This window comes from Falco punctatus, assembly GCF_963210335.1.
Source record: "Falco punctatus genome assembly, chromosome: 1".
NCBI classification, from domain to species: Eukaryota; Metazoa; Chordata; class Aves; order Falconiformes; family Falconidae; genus Falco; species Falco punctatus.
In genome coordinates this window covers 120,510,181-120,534,270 of record NC_137580.1, presented here as the reverse complement: position 1 = coordinate 120,534,270, position 24,090 = coordinate 120,510,181, and the positions used below count along the sequence as shown (strand labels likewise).

At 58.7% G+C, this 24,090-nt stretch overlaps 1 protein-coding gene across 2 annotated transcripts; it reads right to left on the bottom strand.

Moving 5' to 3' along the window:
• Nucleotides 1–9,542: 9,542 nt before the first annotated feature.
• On the bottom strand, nt 9,543–24,076 carry SPATA20 (spermatogenesis associated 20). 2 transcript variants are annotated; one of them, XM_080378211.1, is made up of 16 exons: nt 23,951–24,076; nt 22,383–22,520; nt 22,067–22,131; nt 21,551–21,705; nt 21,176–21,319; nt 20,704–20,905; nt 20,476–20,606; nt 20,291–20,395; nt 19,768–19,842; nt 19,384–19,596; nt 19,039–19,231; nt 18,110–18,278; nt 17,459–17,667; nt 17,108–17,307; nt 16,898–16,978; nt 9,543–12,883 (listed from the first exon to the last, which is right to left on the bottom strand). In XM_080378211.1, the coding sequence occupies exons 1-16, from the start codon at nt 23,980–23,982 to the stop codon at nt 12,713–12,715; spliced, it is 2,283 nt and encodes a 760-aa protein (XP_080234337.1). In that variant the 5' UTR covers nt 23,983–24,076; the 3' UTR covers nt 9,543–12,712. The 2 variants fall into 2 exon arrangements, 1 of the variants encoding a protein (XP_080234337.1); XR_013926563.1 differs by lacking the exon at nt 9,543–12,883 and having other exon boundaries at nt 17,108–17,302.
• Between the last annotated feature and the right edge of the window lie 14 nt (nt 24,077–24,090).

The window sequence follows — 24,090 nt, the reverse complement described above, 5'->3', positions numbered from 1 at the left end:
CAGTTTTTTCTACCCCTTTCCTTCCTCTTTTTTTTTTTTTTTTTTGGTAAGGTCTCTGTTGGGAAATCTTTGCAATTAATGGCCTTTTAAAGTAAAATATAATTAAAGTAACATGGAGGACGCTGAAGCCTGCTGGCAGCTTGCAATGTGGGTGGTTGATGGGGAGCAGGGCAGCTGGGTGGCTGCGGGTGCTGCAGATCTGCCACGGCACTGCCCGAGCTAGGGTGTGCGGGTACCCACTGTGAGATGCTAGGGTGGGCTCATCCTGGCCTCGTTTAGCCCTAAAGCAATTTCTAAACCACCAAGAGCACCCGGCTTCTCTGTCACACCAGTGGGGACGCTGGGATGTGATTCATCCTCTCGGTCCCGTGGGAGATGAGGTGCAGGTGGCTCTGCTGGAAGGAGATGCTGAGCACAAAGCACTGGGACAGGGGGAGACTCGGTCCCACCCGACTGTGGCTGGTCAGTTAGCACCCAGGAGAATCTTCTGGGATAGAAAAGTCTGATTTCCACATTTTTAGAAAGCCAGCGAGGGAGAAATGGCTTGCTGAGCCCTCGCCGAAGTCTGTCCTCCCCAGTCACCCTCTTGCAGGAGCCGGAGCACTGCAGAAGCGTGCAAATGAGGACTGGCTCATTTAAATTTAATGCTGATGAGGAGATCTTCCTCCTCTTTCCAGCAGAGAGCAGATGTTCTCGTCTCACATAGGCAAGGCATCTCTAAATCACTTCCCCAGCAGCGAGATGGACGGTGATGTCATTGTTTATAGGTTATTAGTTATTAGTTCATAGACAAACCTGTCATTTTTCCCTTCTAAAGATACAATGGGATGAAATCTGGGTTTCTGCCACTGAAAATATCCTGGCAGTCCCATCGTTAGCCTCCTTCCAAGATTCAGGCTGCTTTGCCTCATAGCACATAATTAAAACAGCACTTTGAATTTTCAGCAGCTTGCAACATCTTCATGATATACGGAAACGCAGGCAACTGCTCGCTGGCAAGCCCAGCCCCGTGCCAGTGAGCCCGCGCGCATGGGTGTGCAAGATACGAGCGAGGGACGTGGCTCGAGAGGTGGCAGAGCAGCGTGGCCACCCAGGCTATGAGCCACGTGCCAGCCACCTGGCATGGTCCCCTCCTCTGCTCTGGCCACAGCCACCCCTCACTGTGCCGGCAGGGAGGTGCCGTTGGCACCCAAGGGTGCTCTTGGGCAATTCCACACCTTTTAGCTGAATCCCGCAGCCTGAGCATGGCCTTTCTCCAGTATGAACCATAATTACCCTAACGAATCCCTGAGCAACACGAGCAGCTTGCCACTGGGGTTTTAACCTGGATGGTGGCACCGCAGGCTGCGAGGGGCACTGCTGGAACAGGGTGAAGAGCAGGTGTCTGGGGCTGCCCAACCCTCTTGAGCCACACAGGGCTGGAATGAGGTTCACAGGTGCCAGAGGTGCTGGATCCAGCAGGTCAGGCCTGCCGGTACGGGAGAAGGGCAAAGCCACAGGGATCTGGCTGCCCTGTGGGGTTCAGGGAGCCCAGGGGTTGCGTGTGGGGCTGGAGAGGGGAGCACAATGCTGCGAAGCCCTGTGACACCAGGTGAGCCCAGTGCCAGCCCCATGCCATCGCTCATGCTCTGCACACTGGTACCACCCCGGTGTCCCCCCCATCCTCCTTTTTCTCAGGGTACTGAGTGCGCTTGTTGGTTGCACAGCAGCTTTTGAGCATCTCGCAGCTCCTGCGGTTCCCATGGGAGCTCTCCAAGGAGCAACCCAAGTCCCCAGACCACATGAGGATGGGGGCAAGGGGCTGGCAGCTGCCCCACACCGACATCCTGGCAGCCCCACGGCAAAGTGCAGGGCACCGGCAGGCGCCAAGCCTGTTCCCTGCCTCTGCTTTGCCACTGCTCCCACCACACCAGGGCTGATGTGCTCAAGAAGCCTTGCTCTGCCTCAAAACATTCATAAAGGTACAAAAGGCGGTTTGGGGAGTTGTTCAGGTGGGAAACCCAGAACAAGCTGTGGCCCAAATGGCTTAGTCTCCCCTGGCACAGACCTGGGCAAGCCCTAGCACACTAGACCTGGCCATGGCACTCAGTCACCCCCAGTGTGGCAAGTCCTGAGACCTGCCCCAAGAGTCACTCTCCCACAGCGTCCAGGTCCTGCTAGCTCAGGGCAGATCCAGCTCATCCTCATGCGTAGCAGCCACCACCCAAAAATCACCCAGGGCTTCCTCCCACCACGGCCCTGGCCTGTTTCATCATTCAAGTGCCCGGCTGTGACAGCCCTGACCCAGCCCCAGCACGGACCAGGGATGCTTCATTTCGTGTCCAAACTCACGTGCATCCCTACTGGAGCAGCAGCACAGCAGGGACACGATCCCAGCTTTATTTCAGCCCAAACTGGGCTCCTTGCCCTTCTCCTGCCCCACTTCTCACCTTCACTGGTGTAACTGGGGCAGCTCCTACCCACAGCACTGCCGAAGCAGGCGCACGGCACTTACACGCACAGAGGAGCCAGCAATGAAAGGGAACATATTAGTGCTCCCCTAACCAAAGGAGGGGAGTTAATGACATCAAACTGGTTTGTTGTAGTTGGTTTTGATTATTTTTTTAAGATCTGGCTTCTATCTGTCATTACCACTATATTGCATAACTGGGGAGAAATCTGAATGAAGTTAATACCCGCGGAGTGTGGTGCAGAATATTCATGTACTGGGAACCAGAACGAGGCAAATGTGAATCTTTATTACCAATGGAGGTTGTTAAATATTTATATTTTCTGTTTGAGACACGCTGTGACACGTGAAACTCAATTAGAATATAACTAAAAACCATGCTAAATTATAGATAAACAGCAACAACCGAAGGGGAGCAGCCTGAGCTCCCCTGTGCACAGCCTGGGGTGACAAGGGTGACAACTCCAGGAGAAGAGGGCAGCCCCACCAAAGGCACCACCGTCCCACAGCCACCAGCCAGCAAGCACCGGCACAGCGCTGCGGTTCCTCTGCAGGGCTGATTTTTGCCCTGAGACATGCCAAAGGCGACCCAGGGGATCCGTCCTGCTTCCCTGCAAAATCACCCCACACCTGCATGTGAAGCAGCCCCAGACATCTCACCTCCTCACTGGTCCCAATGCCTCATGAGGACACACACCCCCCCCCCCCCAGAGCCCCCCGCTCCTGGGCTGTGTTTATTTAATACAGATCACCTAGTAATAAAAACCCAGTGAAAAGGAAAGACAGATGTTAAAGAGAAATATACATTCAGGGCCAAACTCTGCGCTGGTGCCGTGCTGTGGAAACGGCTGGAGATTTCTATTCCTTGGCTTACAGAAGCCAAGCTAAGGACACAATCAGGGCTGGAAAATTAGGGGCTGAAAGGACTGTGGGGTTAATTGTGTAGTTGTTTGCTCTGGGAGATGCTCATCATTGCCAGGGAGGCTAGGAGCGGGGGAGGCCGCAGACGTGGGCCTTAAGTGGCTGCTGCCGGAGCCGAGATCAGGCAGCGCCTCTGCACAATATCCCAATATCCGCAGGGATATTGCCGTGGGCGGACAGACAGATGGACAGGCAGACAGCTGTGCTTCCAGCCCAGACAGGCATTTTCTCCCTGACCCTGTGAGGTGCTGAAGCCCCCAGGCTGCTGGGATTCCCCTCGGGTGGCCTTGCAAGAGCATCCCACAGGAGCATCTTTCAGCGTTGCCATGGAGATGTGGCTTAGGAGAAGCCCAGATGCTGTACCCCCCCAGGGGGGCTACAGGATCCCCCACCCCACCACAGCCCTTCCCCTTGGCTGTCCTGTGAGATAAAAGTGATTTGGGGACTTCAATAGTGCCACAAGGACCTCGGCCAGAGGAGAGCGCAGGATCTGTCCTGGCAATCAAAGCTGGGGCCCTTGGTTAGCGGCAACAGCCAGGGCTATCATGAGTGTGTGACGAGGAGACCAGAGCGGAATAGTGGACAGACAGACGGGGAGGTGGCATGGAGAGAGAACAGCACCTCCTCGAGGGGCGTTTCTTTTCTCTTGCACCTCTCAGCCTTGCAAGCCTCAGAGGACCTCAAGCCCCCGCAGCCCCCTCCATCCTGCTCCTTTCTGGGGGAGCTGGGCTCTGCCACAGCAGCGTGGGGGTGGGGACACAGACCCTCTGCCCCACCAGCCCGGGCTACCCCCACCACGCCACATCCATGCACAGAGCTTTTCCCTCTCCAGAGCACGTTTCCAGCCCGATTACATCCTAATTTTGTCCCCTACCTCTTTTTGCTCTGCCCTTACCTGCCTGCCCCCGGTGCAGGGTAACCGCCCCCACACACACCCCCTGTGTCCCCCCCAGCTGTCCCCTCACAGAGCACTCCACCAGCGCTGATCAGCCCAGACACTGCGTACAGAAAGATTCTCATTTTGCCAACAGATGAAAAACATGCCATTTAGTGAGGAAAACAGCAATACAGAAGGGAAAAAAATAGGAATTTAAATTAAATTTAAATGATGGCTTTGCCAAGGCTCACGAGCAGAATCCCTTCCTCCAGCTTTCGACTCCTGCTGCGGAGTGATCAGCCACATCCAGCCCCATGGGGCAGGCATCCTCAGTGCTGGCAGGGATCCTGGATCTCCAGGAATCCCACACATGCAGGGAGAAGATCCATGGGACCCTCAGACCTGCAGGGATGCCCACCTATGGGAAAATCACATTTTCCATGGATAGAGGACAGAAACATTCCCCCAGTCTGTCCCATCCCTACAAACCTGCCAACAGGAAGCCCCCAACCCAACAAAACCTCCCATGGGACTGAGCCCCTTCATGCTGGGGGTGCCTGGGGTGGGCAGACAGCACCCCCCAGCCCACAGACCCTACTGGTGCAGGCTCTGACCCCCAGCATCTGACCATCCCTGCCAGGGTTCAACCTCAGCAACTGAGGTTTTAATTCCTTGGAGCCAGGATGGCTGCTGGCAGAGCGTGCTTGGAGCAGGACTGATCTCTCAGCCACACCACCAGCACCCCCACTATAAGCAGGTTTATTATTATTAATAATAATAATATCAGCATTTCCCAGCACGGTGTCTGCTACTGGAGGCTGATTACCTGGCTCTGGCAATCCGCTCCAGGCAAAAGAAGTCTCTGATGGGAGCACACGGATTCCTGGCCAGGGCTGGGATGGAGAGAGGTCAGAGAAACGGGGAAAGCAAAGCCAGAAACCTTCCCCTGCCAGAGCTTAGCCCCCCGGTCCAGCATCCCCATGAGCTGAAGGGTCCCCAAACACGGTGGGGAGACCCATTCTTGCCCCTGCCTTGGGACAAGCTGCCGGGACACATCCAACCGCAGTGGGCTTGCAGTGCGACCCTCCATCGATGCTCAGGCTGAGGCTTCATGCTGCAACCAGGACTTCCTCCAGCACTTTTGGTTTTGTGTACTCTTTCTAAATTAGATTTTGCTCTTTTCTTGGTTATTCCTGCCAGCCCCTTAGGAGCTGGGAAATAGCTTTGTCCCCTTCTTGTCCCCCTTGAATTTCCAGTTGTTCATCAGAACACTGATTCCCTTTCTTGCCTGCTTTTCTGGGATGTAATCTGTGCTGGTCACGCTTTGGACACCCCAGGAGCAGCCGGCATCCCTGGCACACGGTGGGGGTAGCAGCCCACACACCCCTCAGCAACTGATGGGGAAATTGGTCCCAGCCACAGAAGCCCAAGATTTAAAACACGAGATGGTGAAGAAGAGGTGCAGAAAGCCTGGTGCTGCCAGCATCCTGAGTAGGCGCAAGGGAGTCACAACTGGGAGCAGGGTCTGGTCCAAAGGCAGGACCTCGGAGTTGCGCATGCAGCCCCAAAGGGACAGGGACCCCCCCCGCTCCATCACACCCTGGCTGCAGGGCCACACAACCACCATCCGTCCGCAGAATGGGGGGTGACATCAGTACCACCGTACCCAGCACCTTGGCTCTATCCAGGGCCCTATGACTAATTTGGGATGCAGTGGACGTTTTTAATATGCTGCTATAAATATTCATGGGCTGTCAGCTATGAAAAAGGGCCCTGCCTCCCGCCATACTGCCCTGCCAGAAGGCAGCACAAGGGAGACAGACTAAGCCCTTGCTGGTGGCCACAGGGGCTCAGAAACCCTGGGGGCCACTGGGACATCCCCAGTTTGCACCAGTGAGCATCCTGTTGTGAGGATGCCCAGCTGATGCACACCTTGCAGATGCCCAAACCAGCTTCTGCCCCAATACTGGTTGAACCTCAAACCAGTTTCCTCACGGCTGTGACATGCCCGGGAAGCGCGGGGGCGAGCACACTGGCACAGGTGGGGGCCGGCTGTCAAACCCGTGCCTCGAATCCCACAGAGGCAAAGCTCATGCCTGTCACGGCAGCCTCCAGTCTGCTGAGCTGCAAAAACCCAATGAAAGCCTTGTGCTGAGTTGCAGTTCTGCTGGCATGCATCGCCCGGGGGATCACCTGCCACTAGTTCCCCTGTCTGCACCTCTCCCTCCCAGCCCCACACCACTCAGGCATCACCACTGCCCCGCCCCAAAAGCATCACCCCATAGTGCTATACGGCCCGCTTGCTGCATTTCTGAATACCTGTCGATTCCCCTTGTACGTGCTTCACCCCAACGTATCGATCCAATTAGCCTCCCTAACTCAAACTAAATTAGCTGCCTTTAATCCGTGGATAATTGCAACGAGCCCAGCTCTGCCTGTCCCAGATTCATGAGTGTCGGGGATGAGGAGGAGAGCGCTGGGTCAGGCAGGGACATTCAGGTTCTTGTCTGTGGGTAAAGCCCCCAAACAAGCCAGCAGGCATCAGCCCCAAGGCACTGGGGGAAGCACCCTCAGGACACCCATGCTGTGGCCAGAAACTTGGCTCCTATGGCTGGGGACCCTTCCTGCTATTCCAGAAGGAGATTTGGCCCCAAAGCCTGGGAATCACCACCCAGCCCCTGCTTTCCCCAAGCCCCGGGGTCCCTGATGTGGGTTTCCACCTTAGCTGATACCATGAAGCGTTGCTACGTGCTCCTGCCAGGCTGCAGCACACAAGGGGTTAACCCCAAAATCCAGCCGGCCACGGGGAAGGAGCAGCCTCAGCCCTCCTGGAGCCTTAGATAAAGCCCCAGATGAAAAGTCAAGCCTGTTCCCCTCTGATTAGCAGCCCTGGCTCCCTGGGGGGGCCTTAGCATCTCTGCTTCTAATTTAGCAACTTAAAAAGCCCCAAAGGCACCGGAGATGCCACCAGCACCTCACTGGACTGCCAGCCTGGCACAGCACCTGGGGGACATCCCCACGCTGGTGATGAGGCCATCTAGGACCCACTGCAGTCCCAGTCCCTCAGTGCACCCCCAAAACCTCCCTCCCACCCAGGCACCCACAAATCTGCCCCCTCCTCCCTGGACATCCTCCTCTGCCCTTCTGTAAAGGCTCCAAAATACACATTTAATTTTGATTTAATGCAATAGTTACCGTGGTCAGTAGATACAGAAACCACATTAAAGGAGGATTAATAGCTGTGTAATGGCCAAGCGTCTATTGCATAACCCTTAGTAAGTGCGGACGGCCTCCTGCTGCGCCGTGGGTGCCGCAGGACCTCCAGCCATCCCTTCCCATCCTTCCCGCTGCTGGCCGAGGCTGACATTCCTGTTCCCGTGAGGAATGTATGGGATCGCTGCAGCACTGCCAGGCAGGAGGGGGAGATATCCAAATGTTAAAACTGGTTAAAAGCATCGACCTGCGACCACAGCGCCCGTTTGGAACAGCTGAGCATCACATGGGGATGATGGTCCCCAGAACACTTTAGCACATGCACCTGATGGCCGCCAGCCTGGGGACAGATCCGAATTCCCCTGCATGGCCCCTGGAGCGCATCTGCCCCTCTCTGGCCAGTAAAAACTGGGCATTAAGTGGCTTGGCTGCACCCTGTTTGTGTTTTCTCCCCCTGCAGGTGAGGCAGGCAGCACCCCCAGCCCATCTCCCTGTCACACTGACTGCTCGCTGCACCCAGCAGCGGTCCCACACCAACCCACTTGCAAGGGCAAAGCCATTCGCCCATCTTTGGGGTTCCCCCACTTTGGGGAATTGCCTTGAAAAGCAGCATTTTGGGTCCCCAGTTTGTCGTGGTAAATGAGAGGCTGGAGTACATGGTGGCTCTGGGAGAGGCCAAGCAGGGTGCACGCAGGATGGTTTGGGGAGGAACAGCCAGGACACACTCGTGCAAGGGGAAACTGAGGCAGCACTGAGCCAAGCAGGGCCCCTCCACAGAGCCCCCACACCATGGTCTGGCACTGCTCCCTCAGCCCCTGGCACCAATCTGCATGGAAATTCAGTTTAAAGACAAGGGGAAAAAAAAAAAAAAAAAGCAGCACATTTTGAGCAAGCGTTGGCTGGCTTCAGCTGCAAATTCACTTGTCAGGAATATTGGAATTACTGGAGCTGGATGGCGTGAACACCTGTGCAACACCAGTGCCAGGGCAGGCGGGGGGAGCAGAGCCACCTTGCCTGCCAGCCCCTGCCTGCAAACACTGGTGGGATGCTGGAGGAGAGGGGCTGTGACACAACGTGTGCCACCCACCCGCCTCCCAGCACAAGGGGACCCCAGCAATCCCCCCAAAACACCCCAGAGAGGAGGCTGTGACTCAGGGCACTCACCACGCCAGCTCGCCAGCTGCACGTTCCCTTTGGGGGAACATTGGAGTGACTGGGCTCATCGGCACAGGATGGGCATGGAGGGACCCCTTGCACCAGCCCCCCCCTCCTGCCCACCCCCACACACCCCCTGCCCTTCCCTGTACCTACCTGCCGCAGGCTGCCCTAACATTTTGGGGTGCAATAGGGCTTTTCCATCACTTTCAGAGCAGCCACAACCAGCACCTCCTGACCTCCTCTCACATCAGCCCCCCTGCAGCCCCCAGCTACCAAAACCTGCCTGTTTACACCCAAAATAAGCCTCAGGCAGGAGCTAATCGGCCACTCAGGCATGAGCAGATTGGGTGCTCAGGTGTGGAGTAATTGGCCACCCAAGCATGCAGCAATGAGGTGCTCACACGTGAATTAGTTACATGCTCAGGTGTGAACCGGGCATCCATGCCCAGGCACCCATGCGGGAAGCAGCTGGGTGCAGAAACCTCATTATTTTGCCCAGTGCACCTTCTCGGAGGGGCTGGAAACAAGGATGCCCAAATTGCACCCCCAGTGTGTCTTGTGGGGGGAGAGGCAGCAGATCAGGGTTGGACCAGAGCTTGGGGACGCCCCTTTCCATCCTCCCTCTCCCGCAGATGCGACATCACAAATAACAAACAGCTTTCAAAGCCCCGTCTCCCATTGATGTCACATCAATGCCAATGGAGATAAAAGCCGAGACACTCAGAACGAGCGTTGGCTTTGCCAGGGAATATTAATTAGAGGGAAAGCCTCATTAGAGCAGCAAGGGTGGCCGCCGGCACTGCCTCCCCCTCCCTGTGTGCCCTGGACCCCCTGAAGGGCACGATGAGCATCAACCCTGCCTTGGTGGGTTGAGCGATGGGGTGCACTGCAGATACCCCAATGTAAGCAATAAAAATTAAAACATTGAAAGGAAAGGGTTTTATTATTAAAAAGAAGAAAGGGGAAAACCTGCTTCTCCCTATCTGCGGCTGCTGGGGCTTCCAGGCAAGCCCAGAGCCTGGTGTCCAGGCTGGCCCAGAAACCAAAACCCAAGTGTTAGTGGGGAAAAAGCAGCACATCGGTTATTTGATGCATATTATTTTTTTTGACAGCTCTGCAGCTGGAGAGGAGCGGGGGAGCGCGGGCTGCTGCCTCCTGCCACCCTGAGCCTCCCCACCAGTGGGAAATGGGGACTCGGTGCTGCCCCGGGGGGAGTCCCCAGCAGTCCCCACATCTGCCACCACAGGGAATGTGGGAAGGGGTCAGGGAAATGGATATTGTGAGGTGGCATGGGATCTCCAAGCACCAAGACCCTGCACCAGCACCCTCCTGAGAGCCCGGGCCAGCTGAGCAGCACCCCGCCAGCCCCGTCTCCTGTTAATCACCCCAGAAAACATCACTTGCAGCAAATCAACAGCATTTGCAGTGAAATCCATGGGTTAGTGACAGGAAAATAATGAGGAAGGAAGCATTGCCAGGAGGCTTAAATCACCGTGGCTGTGCTGGCTCCTGCAGCCAGGCCCTCCTTTGGCACCACTGGCCAACAAGGAGCAGCACCCATGGGTGGCCCAGCACCCAGCCTGGCCGGGAGACACAGAGGGGACCAGCGAGGGGCAAGCTGCAGCTGAACTCGAGCAAAATGCCCCTTGTCGAGGCCATAAAGCTGAAGGGCTGAAGCAGCCGGGTGGCTCCGGGGATGGGGCAGAGAGCGTGGGGCTGCACAGGATGGGGCCACCGGCTCCCAGGCAGCAGCGAGGCTGAGGCGCCCGGAGGACCAAGGTGCCACAGCATCCGTTAGTTATTACAGAAAACTTTTCTTCCTTTTTTGTTTTGGTTTAATTTTTTTTTTTCTCTGAGAGGTGAGCTCAATTCATCCTGACAGAGGTTCACAGCGCATTTTTGCCTAGCGGCTGCTTACAGAAACATGCCAACAAGCAAGACAGCGTGGGAGAAAGGCACCCTGTGCCTGTGCCACGGGCAGCTGGTGGGCACTGAAACAGGCTTGGCACATCGTCCCCAGCCCCGTGGCGTCTCGGGGACAGCTGCTGCAATGGACCTGGCTGGCCACAGGTCCTGAGATGTCTGGGCTTCCCCACAGGTGCTCAGCACTGGCCCTGCTCTCTGGGGATGCTCTCCCAGCACGGACACAGCACCAACTAACTCACTCCGAGCAGTCATGAGGATGGGTGTCAAATCAATTCCCACAGTAGAGATGCCAAGTTAAAAAACCAACAAAAAAAAAACCCCAAACAAACAACAACAACAAAAAAACCCCAAACAGAAACCCCAAAACCACTAGGGGAAAGCAGCCAGCCATCTGCCAAAACAGCAATTTTCAGCTGGATTTCCAGAAACACTTCAGCTTTTAAAACCAAGAGAGGAGAGAAAATAAAAATCCCTCCTCTTCCACAAGCATAGAAAGCATTCATGAGATGAGGTGCAAAATTCCTCTTTGACTTCAAAGGCATTTCTCCTGGCTGGTTACCCCCAAATTCTGGCACAACCTACTGGAAAGCCGGTGGGCAGTGCAGCTCAGCATCGCTTTGCTGCCAGATGACGGCACGCTGCCAGCCAGGGTGTGGGCTGCTGTGGGGGGAGCCCCAGGGTGTCAGAGGGATGCTGAAAACGTGGTACTCGAGAAGGAGGAGGAGGAGGGATGATGGGAAAGAGAGGGAGAATAAAGTTCATGCAGCAGCAAAGGGAACTTGTGTGGTTGGCAAGTGTTCCACTTCTGCTGGGTGGGTTATGTCCCTCTGCTTGGCATTTAGAGATGCCAAGGCCTGGCAGCACCGTCCCCGTGGCTGGCATCAGCAGGATGCGGCCGAGCCCCCAGTGAGGCTGGGTGAGCCCCTCAGCCCAGCCTAGGCTTTGTTGGGAAAGTTCAGAGCAAACACCTCTCTCCTCAAACACTGGCCCCAAAAGATGACTTTAGGGGTTATTTCTTGTGTTGTTACTGGAACATTCTGCAAGCAAAGGCAGGGGCCAGGCTGGCACAGCCGCAGCCCTGAGCACCCCATCCGGCAGCCCCAGCCAAGCTGCCTTGCCAGCTGTGCCCCCCAGCATGGAGCAGCTGCCAGCCACTCTCCTGCCAGCCCTGCTGCCTGCGGGCTCGGGGGTCCCCAGCCCCTCAGCTCCTGCCCAGCAGGGTGGGCTGATGGTCCCAGCCGAGGCGCAGGTTGAACATCTCTCCCTGCTTGCCATCCCTGCCGAGGACCCTCAGTCGGGTGGTGCTGGGCAGGGGCACAGTGATGGGACCCTGGGGCGGCTGTGGGGGAATGCTAGCCCCCCCATCTCCCCCATCTCCCGGTGTCCTCAGCCCTGCCATCCTCAGCCCCCAGTGTCCCCAGCCACAGCAAGCCTGGCCCCTCCAGCAACCCCCTCCCCAGGGAAGCTCCTCACCTGGCTGCAGGTCCCAGGGGAACCAGCACAGCCCCATCCTAGCACGGACACAGATACCAGCCTTTTTGCAAAGAAAACAAGACTTTGAAAAGTGCTTTCTGGAACTGTAACAGGTCTCTGCGCCCTTGGCAAAGCCAGAACTAGCTGTTTGGAAGTGCTTAGGCTGGGTCTTGCGGCATGTTTTCATCAGCTGTGGTAATCAGCAGCTTTTTTGCATGCACTATATATTAACTTAATGTATGTTACAATCTACCCTGTAATGGAAAAATAGCGTGCCTGCCGTAACCAGTCACACTTTCAAAAGCACTTGACTCCCAAGTCATCCAGGTGCTTTTGACGATGTTACCCTGGGTTGCTATAGGAACCCTAACAGTTTTCCCATCTGACTTCTCCATTAACACCGGGATTTATATTTAATTTGTTTTCCTTTTCCTCAGCGAGAAGAGGTAAGGAAGGACGCGTGCGCAGGGGGAGGAGATGCTCTTTGGTGAGTGTTCCCTGGCCATGCCGAAAGCAGCACCAGTCTGAGATGCTGCCCGAGCAGCGGCAGGGCACGGCCCCGCCACGCTGCCAGGAGCCACCCAGGAGGCAGCTGATGCCCAGGGTGGCTTTATCACACGTCTCTCCCGTGTTCCCAGGCTGGCCTGACAGTCTGTCTCCCCCACACCTTCCTGCAGGCAGAGGGGCCGCGGGGCTCACGGGCCGAGCATCCCACGCAGCTCCTGGAGGGAGGTGACGGGCAGGGAGCAGGCGAAGTTGCTGCAGAGATAGGCGGTGGCTTTCCCGTCCTTCCTCTCCAGAGATGCAAGGAAAGGCAAATGGCGGTAGAGGAACCCAGTGCTGTCTCCATCTGCTAGCATCAGCACCTGCCGGAGAAGGAGCCGTGAGAGCTGGAGAGCACAGCCAGATGCTGCTTCCCCCCCACCCCAGACACGCCAAGTGCTGGCAGCATCCCCCCACACGCTCGCCCAAAGCGGGGAGGGAACAGGGAGCTGAGGGGACCCATGCCAGCCCTCTGCCAGGGTCCCAGCCTGTGCCGGAGGGAGCACATGGTCCCCAGCAGCTTTGCCTCCCTTTTCCATTCTGGACCCCTGGCAGCCAGGAATGAAGCTCAGGGACTGGCACACAGCAGCCCAGAGAGGGGCTGCCCAAGCCAGCTGGCTCCCTGGGGACACCCCCCTCAGCCCAGGGGCAGCACCAGCACCAGCATCGCCCCATCACAGGCCGCAGCCCAGCTCCTCCTGACCACCAGGCGCTTCCCAAAAAACTCAAGACCCGCTCTCACGGCTGATACGGCAGTACCAGCCAGGGGTGATGACAGGGCTGCTGTGATAATTAGCTTTTCTGAAAGGGAAAATGTTTGTTAAAGCCTCAGGGCTTCCGGGCTAATCAGGGGAAAGGCCAGGAGCTGGCAGGGAGCCTGGTGCTGACACAGATGCAAGGGGTGAGCAAAACGCAGGCCCTTCCCAAAGCATGGCACCAGCATCCTGCTGCTGGAGCAGGTGGCTTTCCCTTGCCCACCCTGGCCCCAGCCCTGCATGTGCACCCACCGAGGTGACCACTGAGCACTGACACACTCATCACATGTTCATGCCGCTCACCACACTGCTGCCAAGGGATACCACCACCAAATGCTGCTGCCTACAGCACACACATCTCCCACCATGGTACCACCTGCCCAGTGTGCAGCACCCTCTGCCACCAGCCCGGGGGCCAGGAGCAAACTCAGCGTGACACCCGGCACGGATGCCCGTGCAGCCTGGCCCGCTCTGTCCCCAGGTGGTCACTGTCCCCCCATGCCCTTGCTCAGGATAACAGCTGCTGCAGTCCCCTCCTGTCCCCCATCAGCCCACATCTCCCGCTCAGCCCCTGCCTTGACCCAGCTCTGGCTCAGACTGTTTCCCTGCCTGCCTCCTGCTCCCCCCCTTCAACCTCCTCCCCCCTTGCCTTTGTCTGGAATTAATTCCAGGAGTGATTAATTACCAATTCATGTCCAATCTGAAATTCATTATTCATTTTTCTCACAAGCTCCCTAAGGTCCTCTCGCAGGGCCAGGATGAAGGCGAGCAGCAGGCTAGCGCTCTGCAGCCAAGGAGATAATGGGATCCTTCATAATTACCCTAAAGACCATTAACAGGGCAGGGATCTATACCAGCAGCCAGGATCCAGCCCCAGAGCAGGGATCCAACCCTCTCCACTCCCTGCACCGGGACACCCAGGGGAGCACCTGCATCCCTGTGACAGTTGCCTGTGGCAGAGGCTCTTCCAGGCACAGGGTCCATTTAAACCTGCGGCCTTGATGCCATTTTATCATCGGCATCTTGTTACAGCAAGGAATTCAATGTGAGGTTTGTAAGGAATTAATTACTGGAACGACCTAATTAATTGTGTTCCTGCAGACGAGCCTAGCCCCCAGTGCCCTGCTGGCATTGAGGGACCAGGGGCGGCAGGGGACATGGCAGTGACATTGCCCCAACTCCTTGGCAAAGCTGATTCCCAAAGCTGCTGCATCCCTGGAGAGGGCAACCCTGTGCTGCTCTGCCTTGGGCAGCTTCTGGGGCTGGGGAAGGAGAGCTGGGGAGCAGCTGGAGGGGGTGAAGGCGGGTGGGAAAAGGAGCATCCACATCTCCATGCGATGCAGCACGGAAAGAGGGATGGCTGTTGGGAGGTGGCAGGCTGCTCCCCAGGGCAGTTCTACCCTCTGAGCAGTGGGATTTCCTCCCTTCTCTCCATCACCTCTGCAAGGTGAGGAGCCATCACTACTGCCAGAGATCAGGCTGTCCATGAGGAATCAGCGTGGCACCGGGGAAGCCTGGGCAGGACGGCTCAGGGGAAGCTCTGCCCCCTCTGTCACCCTCCCTTCCACCCAGATGATGCTGAAGAGACCCAACCGCCCACCCCTGGCCTTGGTGACAGCAAGGAGAAGCAGCTGTTGCCACGATGGGACACACTGTCTGCTGGAGCCAGGCTCAGCAGCGCAGGCAGGAACAAGCAGGAGGGAAGTGGGCTGCTGAAGCTCAAGGAGGAGCTCAGCTCCTACCACTCCTGCTTGGGAAAGCGGAGACACATGCCTGGGGGGCTGTGCTCCTCTGGGGAGACAGCTTTCCCCTCCTGCCATGTTCCTTCTTCCAAGGAAACAAACCCAGGCTGCCAAACAGGACAGCTTCTGATCCATCCCACCACCACAACAGAGGGAACACACAACGGCCCCCCCTCACCTGCTGCCAGCATCCAGCTGCAGCCCCCCTGCATGGCTCTCCGAGCGCAGCCCCCCTACGCCCAGCCTGGGCAGGCATCACTGTCCTTGGGCAGCTCCCGAGCACCTCACAGCTTCACTCTCCCATGGAAATATCCATCCAGAGCACCCAGCCCTCCTCTTCCTCCCTACCCTGAGGAAGGCAACAGCCTGGGGGTGATGGACCTGCCCCTGGCGAGTGAGCATCCCCACCAGCCAGGTTTGTTACCAGCTTAGCAGAAGGGAACCAAACCACGTGGGAGGAGAGGCAATGGCTGCACTATTTGCTGTGCTCAGGACCCCGAAGCTGCCGGCTGCATCCCCCACCACCCGTGCGGCCGCAGGGCGCTGACAGTTGAGCCAGCGCAGGGAGAGGGAGCGGGTTCCTAGCAGCGGTGCTGGGCTCCCCTGCTGCCACCACGGCGCTTCCCATCCCTGCAAACTGGGTCACCCGCTGTAATCCTTCCAAGGGAGAGGGGGAAGTGTGGGAGCAGAGGCCTCCCATGCAGCACAGGGACCGGCATGGCTGGGTGCTGCTGGAGAGGAGATAGCGGAGGAAGGATGGAGAGCTGCGTCCCCCACCCGTGCTGCTGGGCAGAAGTCGTGACCATCCTCCAACACTGGCATTAAAACACCGCTGGGCACGCAGGCAGAGGGTCAGGGATGAAAGCCTCTGGGCTGAGCTAACGTGAGGACAGAGCAGGGGATCCCATGCTGATGGCTCAGCCCTCCCCACTTCACCCCAGCTGGGGTTACGGAGGGAAACTGGTGCTTTGGCCTCAGTGCCAGCTCCCCACGTGCTGCAGCTCAGCGTGCCAGTCCCTGGCACCAGGACCCCACCAGGCAGGGATGAATCCGGCCCAGAGGCTGAAATGCTGAGCCGCCACGCCACAGCCCAGCCCTGCTACCCTCCACTGGGCAGCCTTGCCAAGGTGCCAGCCATCCGTCCCCAGGGCAGGGACGCTGCCCACCAAATGTGACAGGCGCCAGCTGCCACACTGTCCTTCCCTGCCAGCTCCACGGGCAGCAAACAGCTCCGTCCTCAAGGCAGCACGGCCCCTCCGTGGGATGCACGGAGTGACGCATCTCTGAGCCGGGATGCAGACAAGCAGAGCAAGGCAGTAACCCCAGTGCACAGCGACAGCACAGCTAGGGGCAAAGCTTTCGGAAAAAGCCAGCCCCTCCCAGGTGGGGGTACCCCCAGCTGGAGACTTCCCAAGGATGCAAGGGTGGCTCCAGGCACAAGGTGACCCAGACACTGGCTGGATCTGCACTGGGCATGACATATCCACACTGGGCATGACACGTCCACACCAGAACGAAAGGCTTCCCCTTGGGAAAGCAGCGCTGGGGATGCTGCGCTTAGGCTGAGAGCAGTGTAAACAGCCAGCAGCAACAGCAGCCGCCGCTGCAGCCGCTCCCTGGGCTGGGCTGCCAGTGCACTGTGCCGGGGGAGGCATGCAGGGGCCCAGCCGTGGCCCTGCTGGCTGCGCTTATGGATATGAAAAGGATAGGACGCTTCCCAGAAGGGAGGCAGGACAGAGGAGGAAGAGGATGGATGCTATAGCTGCACTGGTAGAAAGGATGAGGGCAGGTGGCAGCAGGGAGTGTGACAGCAGCGGTGCTGGCAGGGCTGGCACCTCACCTGGTTTGGGCTGAAGACAGAGCGGACGCAGCACAGCATCTCTTTCGTGTCTTCTCCTTGGGGGTCCCCACAGATAATGACCTGCCCGGGGAGAGCGAGGGTAGCAGGAGGGAGGGAGGGAACAGAAAGCTGTGACTGTACCCACACCACCATCAGACACCCCTCCCACAACCAGCAGGTCCCGTAGGCCACACAAGCCCCAGCCCGTACCTGTTTGAGGGTGTGATGGAAGACAGCAGTGGCCCGGGCCATCTCCGGCAGGGTTATCGGGATCTTCTGCAGCCTCTCAGAGAAGGCAGCCAAGATCTGACCGGCTTTTTCCACCCAGTCTGTACGGCCAGAGTAAGAAGCTGCTCGCAGTAGGTTTGTGACAGTGACAGAGTTGGCGGTGGGCTCTGCTCCGTCCTGGTCTGCGGGGGACAATAGCCCCTCCATCAGCCCAATGCCTGACCACCCCAATGCCTCACCATCCCACCGCTTGGTCCTCCAGCTGGGCATCACCTCCCCTGCTCTAAGCCACCCCACACCATAACCCATGCGTGGCCATCTCCCCAGGCTCACCATCCTTTAGGCGCAGGAGCAGAGAGGGATCGCCAGCCTCACTGGAGAAATACGCAAAGCCTTTGGGGTCCCAGAAGAGCTTGTCTTGCATGTGCTGGAGATGCAGGGCCCACTCCAGCCAGCCCTGCTCCAGCGAGGCTTCATACAGGTCAAAGAGAGCCTGGATGACGAAGACGTAATCCTCCAGGAAGCCCTGGATGGGCACGGTGCTGCAGTGGCAGACAGGGAAGGAGCATCAGGGTCTCTACACTGGCCCGGTGGGAAATGTTCTCCCAGCCAGCACAGCCCTACTGGTCTCTGCTACCCAAGGAGATGCCACCTTAGAGCTCAGCACAAGAGAAGCAGGGGCTGTGCCAAGCCACCACATGGCTCAGCCCTGGGTTTCTGTACGGCAGGGATGGGCAGGGGCAGGCTCCTGCCAGCTTGGAAGATTAGGAATGGGAAAGGATGTGACCTCAAGTCCTCCTCACTGGGTGGGGGGCACTAATCGATCCAAAACCGCACCAGAGGCAGTTCTGTGAAAGGCGAACAGCCTCCCTCACTCCAAGTTCAGTCCTGCCTGGAAGAGAGGAGGATGGGGACCCATCGGGGGCCTGGGCAGCACTTGCAGCATGTCCAGTCGGTCTGTAGCCACTCTGGACCACTGCTCACCTCTGCTCCACCGTGCCGTCTTTGCCTCCGTAGCAGCTCCGCAGCAACCTCCCACTGGCGGGGTCGAAGAGGTGTCTCTTCAGGAAGGCAGCTGCCTGCGCAGCCCGGCTCACATACTCCTGCTTGGCCAGGGCTGCCCCAGCCTGGGCAAAGCCCGAGATCATCAGCCCTGCATAGCACAGACACGGGGACAGGCTCGGGGGGGCACAAGGAATGGGCAGGGTACCAGCCTTTCCTTTGAAGAATGCTCAGCCCGAAGCTCATCCTCCCTGATGGTTAAGGCAGGTCAGGGCTCAGCCATCAGCTCTTCCACTCAGTTCAAACCACTAAGAACATCACTTGCTGTCACCCAAGGGAAGGGCAGAGCGCTGCAAGGCCAGCAGGAGCTAAGCCTGCACTTGCGGGCAGAAATAGGGCTTAAAAGAATCTTCTCGTCTGCAGGACATGGCATAGCTGCAGCGCACACCAGCTCCAGACCCAGATATACAGGTGTTTACTGCTGGGAACAGTACCTGGGGTGCTGCATTTATCACGTGCCGCAGGACACCCAGACAGACGGCCACAGAGCTGGGGTCCCCTTGCTACCGCAGCACTGGAGATGGGCCCCGCCCGGGTCCTGAACCCCCAGCTCAGCCCCCTTCCCCAGAGCCCAACCAGGCTGAGCGAGGGGAAGGGTTTTGCTGCTCTCTGCTGGTAACCGGGGAGGAAAATAAAGCCGGAGCAACGTCCTGATGCTCAGCAGCCCCACGGCTTGCAGGCGGGGGGGCTGTGCCCCGCATCCCAGCCCACCCACCGCCTCCATTGCAGGCTGCCCAGTCCCAGCAGGACTCATTGCCACAAGCCCCCAAAACCATAAACCATGCTGGCCCCGGGCAGCTGTGGAGGGGTGCAACCAAGGCACCCATCCCCGGAGCTGAACCCCTTCTCACCGTTCCATGCCGCCAGCATCTTGGTGTCCAAGTGTGGCCGCGGCCGCTGCGCCCGGGCTGCTGACAGCCTCCGCCGGCCCTCCTGCAGCAGGACAGCCAGCCGCCCCGGCTCCAGCCCAAACCGGGCCGCCGTCAGCTCCGGGGAGCACTGGACAATAAGAACATTCTTGCCCTTCAGCTCCTGATGGGGGTCCTGAAAGGAGAGCCCTGCTCTGTGAACACCACCGGGCTGAGGAGGGGTTGGATCCCAGGTGCTTTGGGACTGCTCTGCCACCCCCCCATGCCCAGGGGTGCAGGTCCCCCACCAATGCTCCTGGTACCAGGCAGGTCTTTGCTCTCCCTCACCTTCAAGGGGTTCACATTGCCAGCCTCCTTCACTCCGTAGTGGTGCATGAAGATATCTCCCAGGGTTGTCCCCTCCGTAGCCCCCTCGACAGGGTCAGGAAGGAGAGCCCGGATTTCCTCGGCCGCCCACACACAGAAAGCTCCTTCTCGCTTCTCTCCAGATGCTGTGGTGGGGTAGGAATCTGCATCTTCTGCACTGTAGAAACCTCCTGCCTGGGAAAAGAGCAACAGAGAGACCCTCCAGCTGCTGGGACAGCACCTTCAGCCAGCTCACCATCACTGGGCTGAGCTCTGCTGGGAAGGGAGGGAGGGAAAAGCGTCCCAGTGCCACATCCCAGGGCAGGGTAAGCGGCTCCTTTTGGCCCAGCTCAGGGAACAACCTACCTGGTCTCTTAGGTCCCGTGAGACATAGAGTAGAATGTCCTGGGCAACATCAGCAAAGAATTCATCGCCAGAGATCTGCAGAAGGCAAGGGGTGGACGTCAGCATTACAAGGGGGAGGTAAGAAACACAGCAAGATATAACAACAGATCCAGATTTAAAGAGCTGGCAAAGGAGGGGAAACACGTTTGAAAGTCCAGGGATTTTAAATGCCGGATGGATTCAGAGTAAAATCTTTGATAGAAATCTGTGGGCACTGGAGGGCCACCCTGGAGTTACACCAACATCAGAGGCAGCAGCAGGTGTTCGCTGATGTGCACAGACCAGCCAGAAGGCTCTTCCCTCCCCTGTTATGCTCAAAACCCTGTGGCTACACTGTCACGCATTTGTGCAGTGTTTCTGGATGAACACCAGTAGACGAAGGGGAGTATGGGACCGCTCCATGCCCACGGAATGAGCAACATCTTGGGGAACAGGCTCTGAAGCTGCTCCCCAAGCCCTGCCAGCCCTCCCCAGCTGCCTGTACCTGAAACGCTCTGCTATACGCAGCTGCCAGCTGCCCCTGGTCGTACAGCATCTTCTCAAAGTGCGGGACGTGCCAGTGCTGGTCGGTGGAGTAGCGGTGAAACCCCTGCAAAGACCAAGCGGACATGTCTCCACCCCACACCTCATGGGCATGCCCGGGGTTTACCCCCGAGGCTTTCCTCCTACCTGCCCAATGTGGTCATGGATGCCCCCATGGGCCATCATCTTGAGGGTATGCAGAGCCATCTGCAGTGCCTGGGCACCCTCTGGAGTTGTTCGGTGGAAGGCCCAGTATGTGAAGAGGAAATTCAAATTCACTGGAAACAAGGAGAAAGTGAGAGGCTGTGGGGCAGCCTCTGCCCCCCCGGTGCTGCCTGCCCCCCGGCAGGGCTCAGCAGCAGAGGCCAGACTGACCTGGGGTGGGGAACTTGGGGGATTTGGAAAAGCCACCATAGTTCTCATCATAGGAGCTGGAGAGCTGCTGGAAACAGGTGGCCATCACCTCTTTGGACGGTGGGGGTGATGCCTGGCCCTGCACATGGATCTCAGATCTGTATAGCAATGCTTCCAGGATCTTCTGGCTGCTCTCTAACAGGACATCTTTGTTCTCCTTCCACTGAGATGCAGAGTGAGAAAGTCAGTTCTTCTGGTTTTTGTCCCTCTTTCTGCTTCCTGCACTGCACCAGTGCAAACTGCACTTTCAGTTCTCGGTTGTCCTCCCCAGATCAGTTCAATTCTACCCCTAACCCAGTCAAGCTCTGACATGCTCCCTGGGCTATTGTTTCTCAGGGCTGTATCTCCCAACTCAGCCACCCCCAAGCCCAGACCAATTTCCTTATGGCCCCTTTGGCTAAGCACTGCCTGCTCCACCACTCCTGCTCCATACCTGCTCTGCGATTCGGAGCAGCACGGTCCGAAAGCCAATGCGATGAACTCCATCTTCAGGAGGGAAGTACGTTCCCCCTGCAAAGGGCTTGAGGTCTGGAGTCAGCCAGACGCTCATTGGCCAGCCACCTCCACCGCTGGTTGCCTGAAAGCCAAATCACGAGTGCAGCACGGTCACACCAGGGGCACCCTCTGCTCTGTACCCCCACGGCACATCCAACTGAGGACAGACGCGTGCCTCCCTCCATCCTCACGATCATACATGGCCCCATGCAGACCACCCCACGCACTGGTTCTTCTTGCCTGAGGAACACAACCATGAAGAAGCTCACCTTGAGAGAGCCAGCCAAAGCCCCCCAAGCCCTGCCTCCCTCACCTGCACGAAGGTCATGTACACTTTGTCCACATCTGGCCGCTCCTCACGATCCACTTTGATGCACACAAAGTTCTTGTTCAGAATCTCCCCGATCTCCTTGTTCTTGAAGGACTCCTCCTCCATCACATGGCACCAGTGGCAGGTGGAGTAGCCAACTGAAAACAAGCTCAGGCGAGTGAGGAACAGCCCTTTGCAGGGAGCAAGACACGCGTTATGGGGAGATGGCTCAGAGGTGGGGAGCCCCGCTACGGGCAGCAGCTAGAGAGGCAACGGAGGAGAAAGGCAGGGCCTTCTGGGCTCTCCAGCTCTTGCCCCTAACATCTAGCCAAGGACTCTGGTCCTTCATGTAGCCCATCTTCTGAGGCACCTGTGAAAGCACTGGTCCTCCCCTTGCAGCAGAGAACTAGAGCTTGGTGTGTGCCCTTACCTACGTGGCTGCCCACACACCAGCCCCACTTATCTGGTCATCTACCGACCACCAGGTGGGAACATGAACTATGTCTTCTTTCTGGTTACCTGACAGGAATATCAGCTTGTTTTCTTTCTTTGCTTTATCAAAGGCTTCCTGCCCCCAAGGGTACCTGTGGAGGGAAGACAAGAAAGGAGCTTCAGGGGTCACTGCTGCCAGGACTGGGGCTCCTCTAAAGCTGCCCAAGAAGCTGCGGCCTGGTGGGGAGCACTCAGGACAGCCGGGGAGTCCAGCTAGCTCAGGAGTGTGGACCCCGAGCCCATGGGGAGCTGCACAGGAGCCAGGCTGCTTCACCTGCAGCGAGTTCCTCAGCCCCACGGATGCCAGGAGAGCAGTGGGGAGGAAGATACCCATCACTCTTACCAGTCCACAGGGTTGTGGGCGTGCTGCAGGAGGTAGGGGGACTTCTCGTTGATCAGGCGGTTGGTGTGATGAGGGGTGCTGGGGGGCCTGGTTGTCCCCCCTGTGGCCATGGTCACACTTTTCGTCAGAAACACGCACCTGTGATGCCAAACAGGCTCGTCACTTCTTCACTCGCCACAGCAAAGCCCAGCAGTCCCAGACCAGCACCACCTTCACCCAGCTCCTGCGGGCACCCAGCATGGCCCCGGGATGGGGTGGTGCTCCCCGAGCCAGGGGAACTGCTCTCTGACCCAAGGCCAGTGGCTCTGCTGGGGCTCAGTCCACCTCGGTGCCCCCAGGACCCTACAAAGCCCTCCCCACTTGCTGGAGGCTCAGGAGAGGTTGTTCTCCTCCAGCTCGGCACAGGCATGGCTGGGGGACTGCCATGGCCAGGGCTGCCTGCCCCCCAGCCCCCCACCAGCACCCTTCAGGGGCACAGCCGGCAGCCATGAGGAAGGGGGCAGCATCTGAGGGGTTCAACCCGTGTGGTCTCCGAGAGGAAAATCCCCTCCGGTGGGTGCAGGGGTAGGTGGGGTGTCAGGGTGTGGGGTCAGGGTGCGGGCAGGGCAGCCAGGGGAGCGAGGGACAGGAGGGGACAGGAGAGATCATCCTGCTGCCGGGCAGGGCAGAGGGGTGCAGGGCTGGGGGGCTGGGGCACAGGGCTGGTGCAGGGGATGCCAGGGTGCAGAGATGGGGTACAGGGATGCAGGGGTGCAGGGCTAGGGTACAGGGATGCAGGGGTGCAGGGGTGCAGGGATACAGGGGCCTAGGGCACAGTGCTGAGGTGCAGGGATGCCAGGGTGCAGGGATGGGGTGCAGGGATGCAGGGGTGCAGAGATGCAGGGCTGGAAGGCTGGGGCACAGGGCTAGGGTGCATGGGCACAGGGATGCAGGGATGCAGGGCTGTGGCACAAGGATGCAGAGGCGCAGGGATGCAGGGGTGCAGGACAGGGATGCAGGGGCGCAGGGATGCAGGGATACAGGGGCGCAGGACAGGGATGCAGGGGAGCAGGGGCGCAGGGATGCAGGGGCGCAGGGATGCAGGGCTGGGGAGCAGAGATGCGGGGATGCAGGGCTGGGGCACAGTGCTGGGAGGCAGAGGTACAGCGCTGGGGCCCAGGGGTGCAGGAGGGGGGTGCAGGGGGCGTGTGAAGCCACGCAGGGGGTGCAGGGACGCAGGGAGGTTTAGGGGAATGCGGGAGATGCAGGGAGGATTTCGGGAGGATCCGGGGGGACGCAGGGAGTGCTGGGGCACACAGGAGGGGTGTAAGGGTGCAGAAAGGCTCCAGGAAGGATTCAGGGGTGTCACGGGGGGGGGCAGGAGGGGCGCGGGGCGGTGAAGCACAACTGGGGGGCGTGCGGGAGGGGCAGGGCGGGCGCGGGGGGGTCGGGCAGGGTCTGGGGGGCAAGCAGCGAGGATACAGCGGGGCTGCGCGTGCCGCGGCGATCGCTGCCCCCCGCCCGCAGGGGCCCAGCCGGGACCCGCAGCCCGCCCCGCCCCCCGCGCCCCCAGCCCGCCCCGCCCGTACCTGCAGGCCCGGCGCAGCGGCGCCGCGAACATGGCGGCGGGGGGGCGGGGCTGACACTGACCCCACCCCCGGGGCGGTGCTGCCAGCCCGGACCGCCCCCCCCGCCCGCACCCCCGGCCCCCCCGAAGCCGCACACCGGG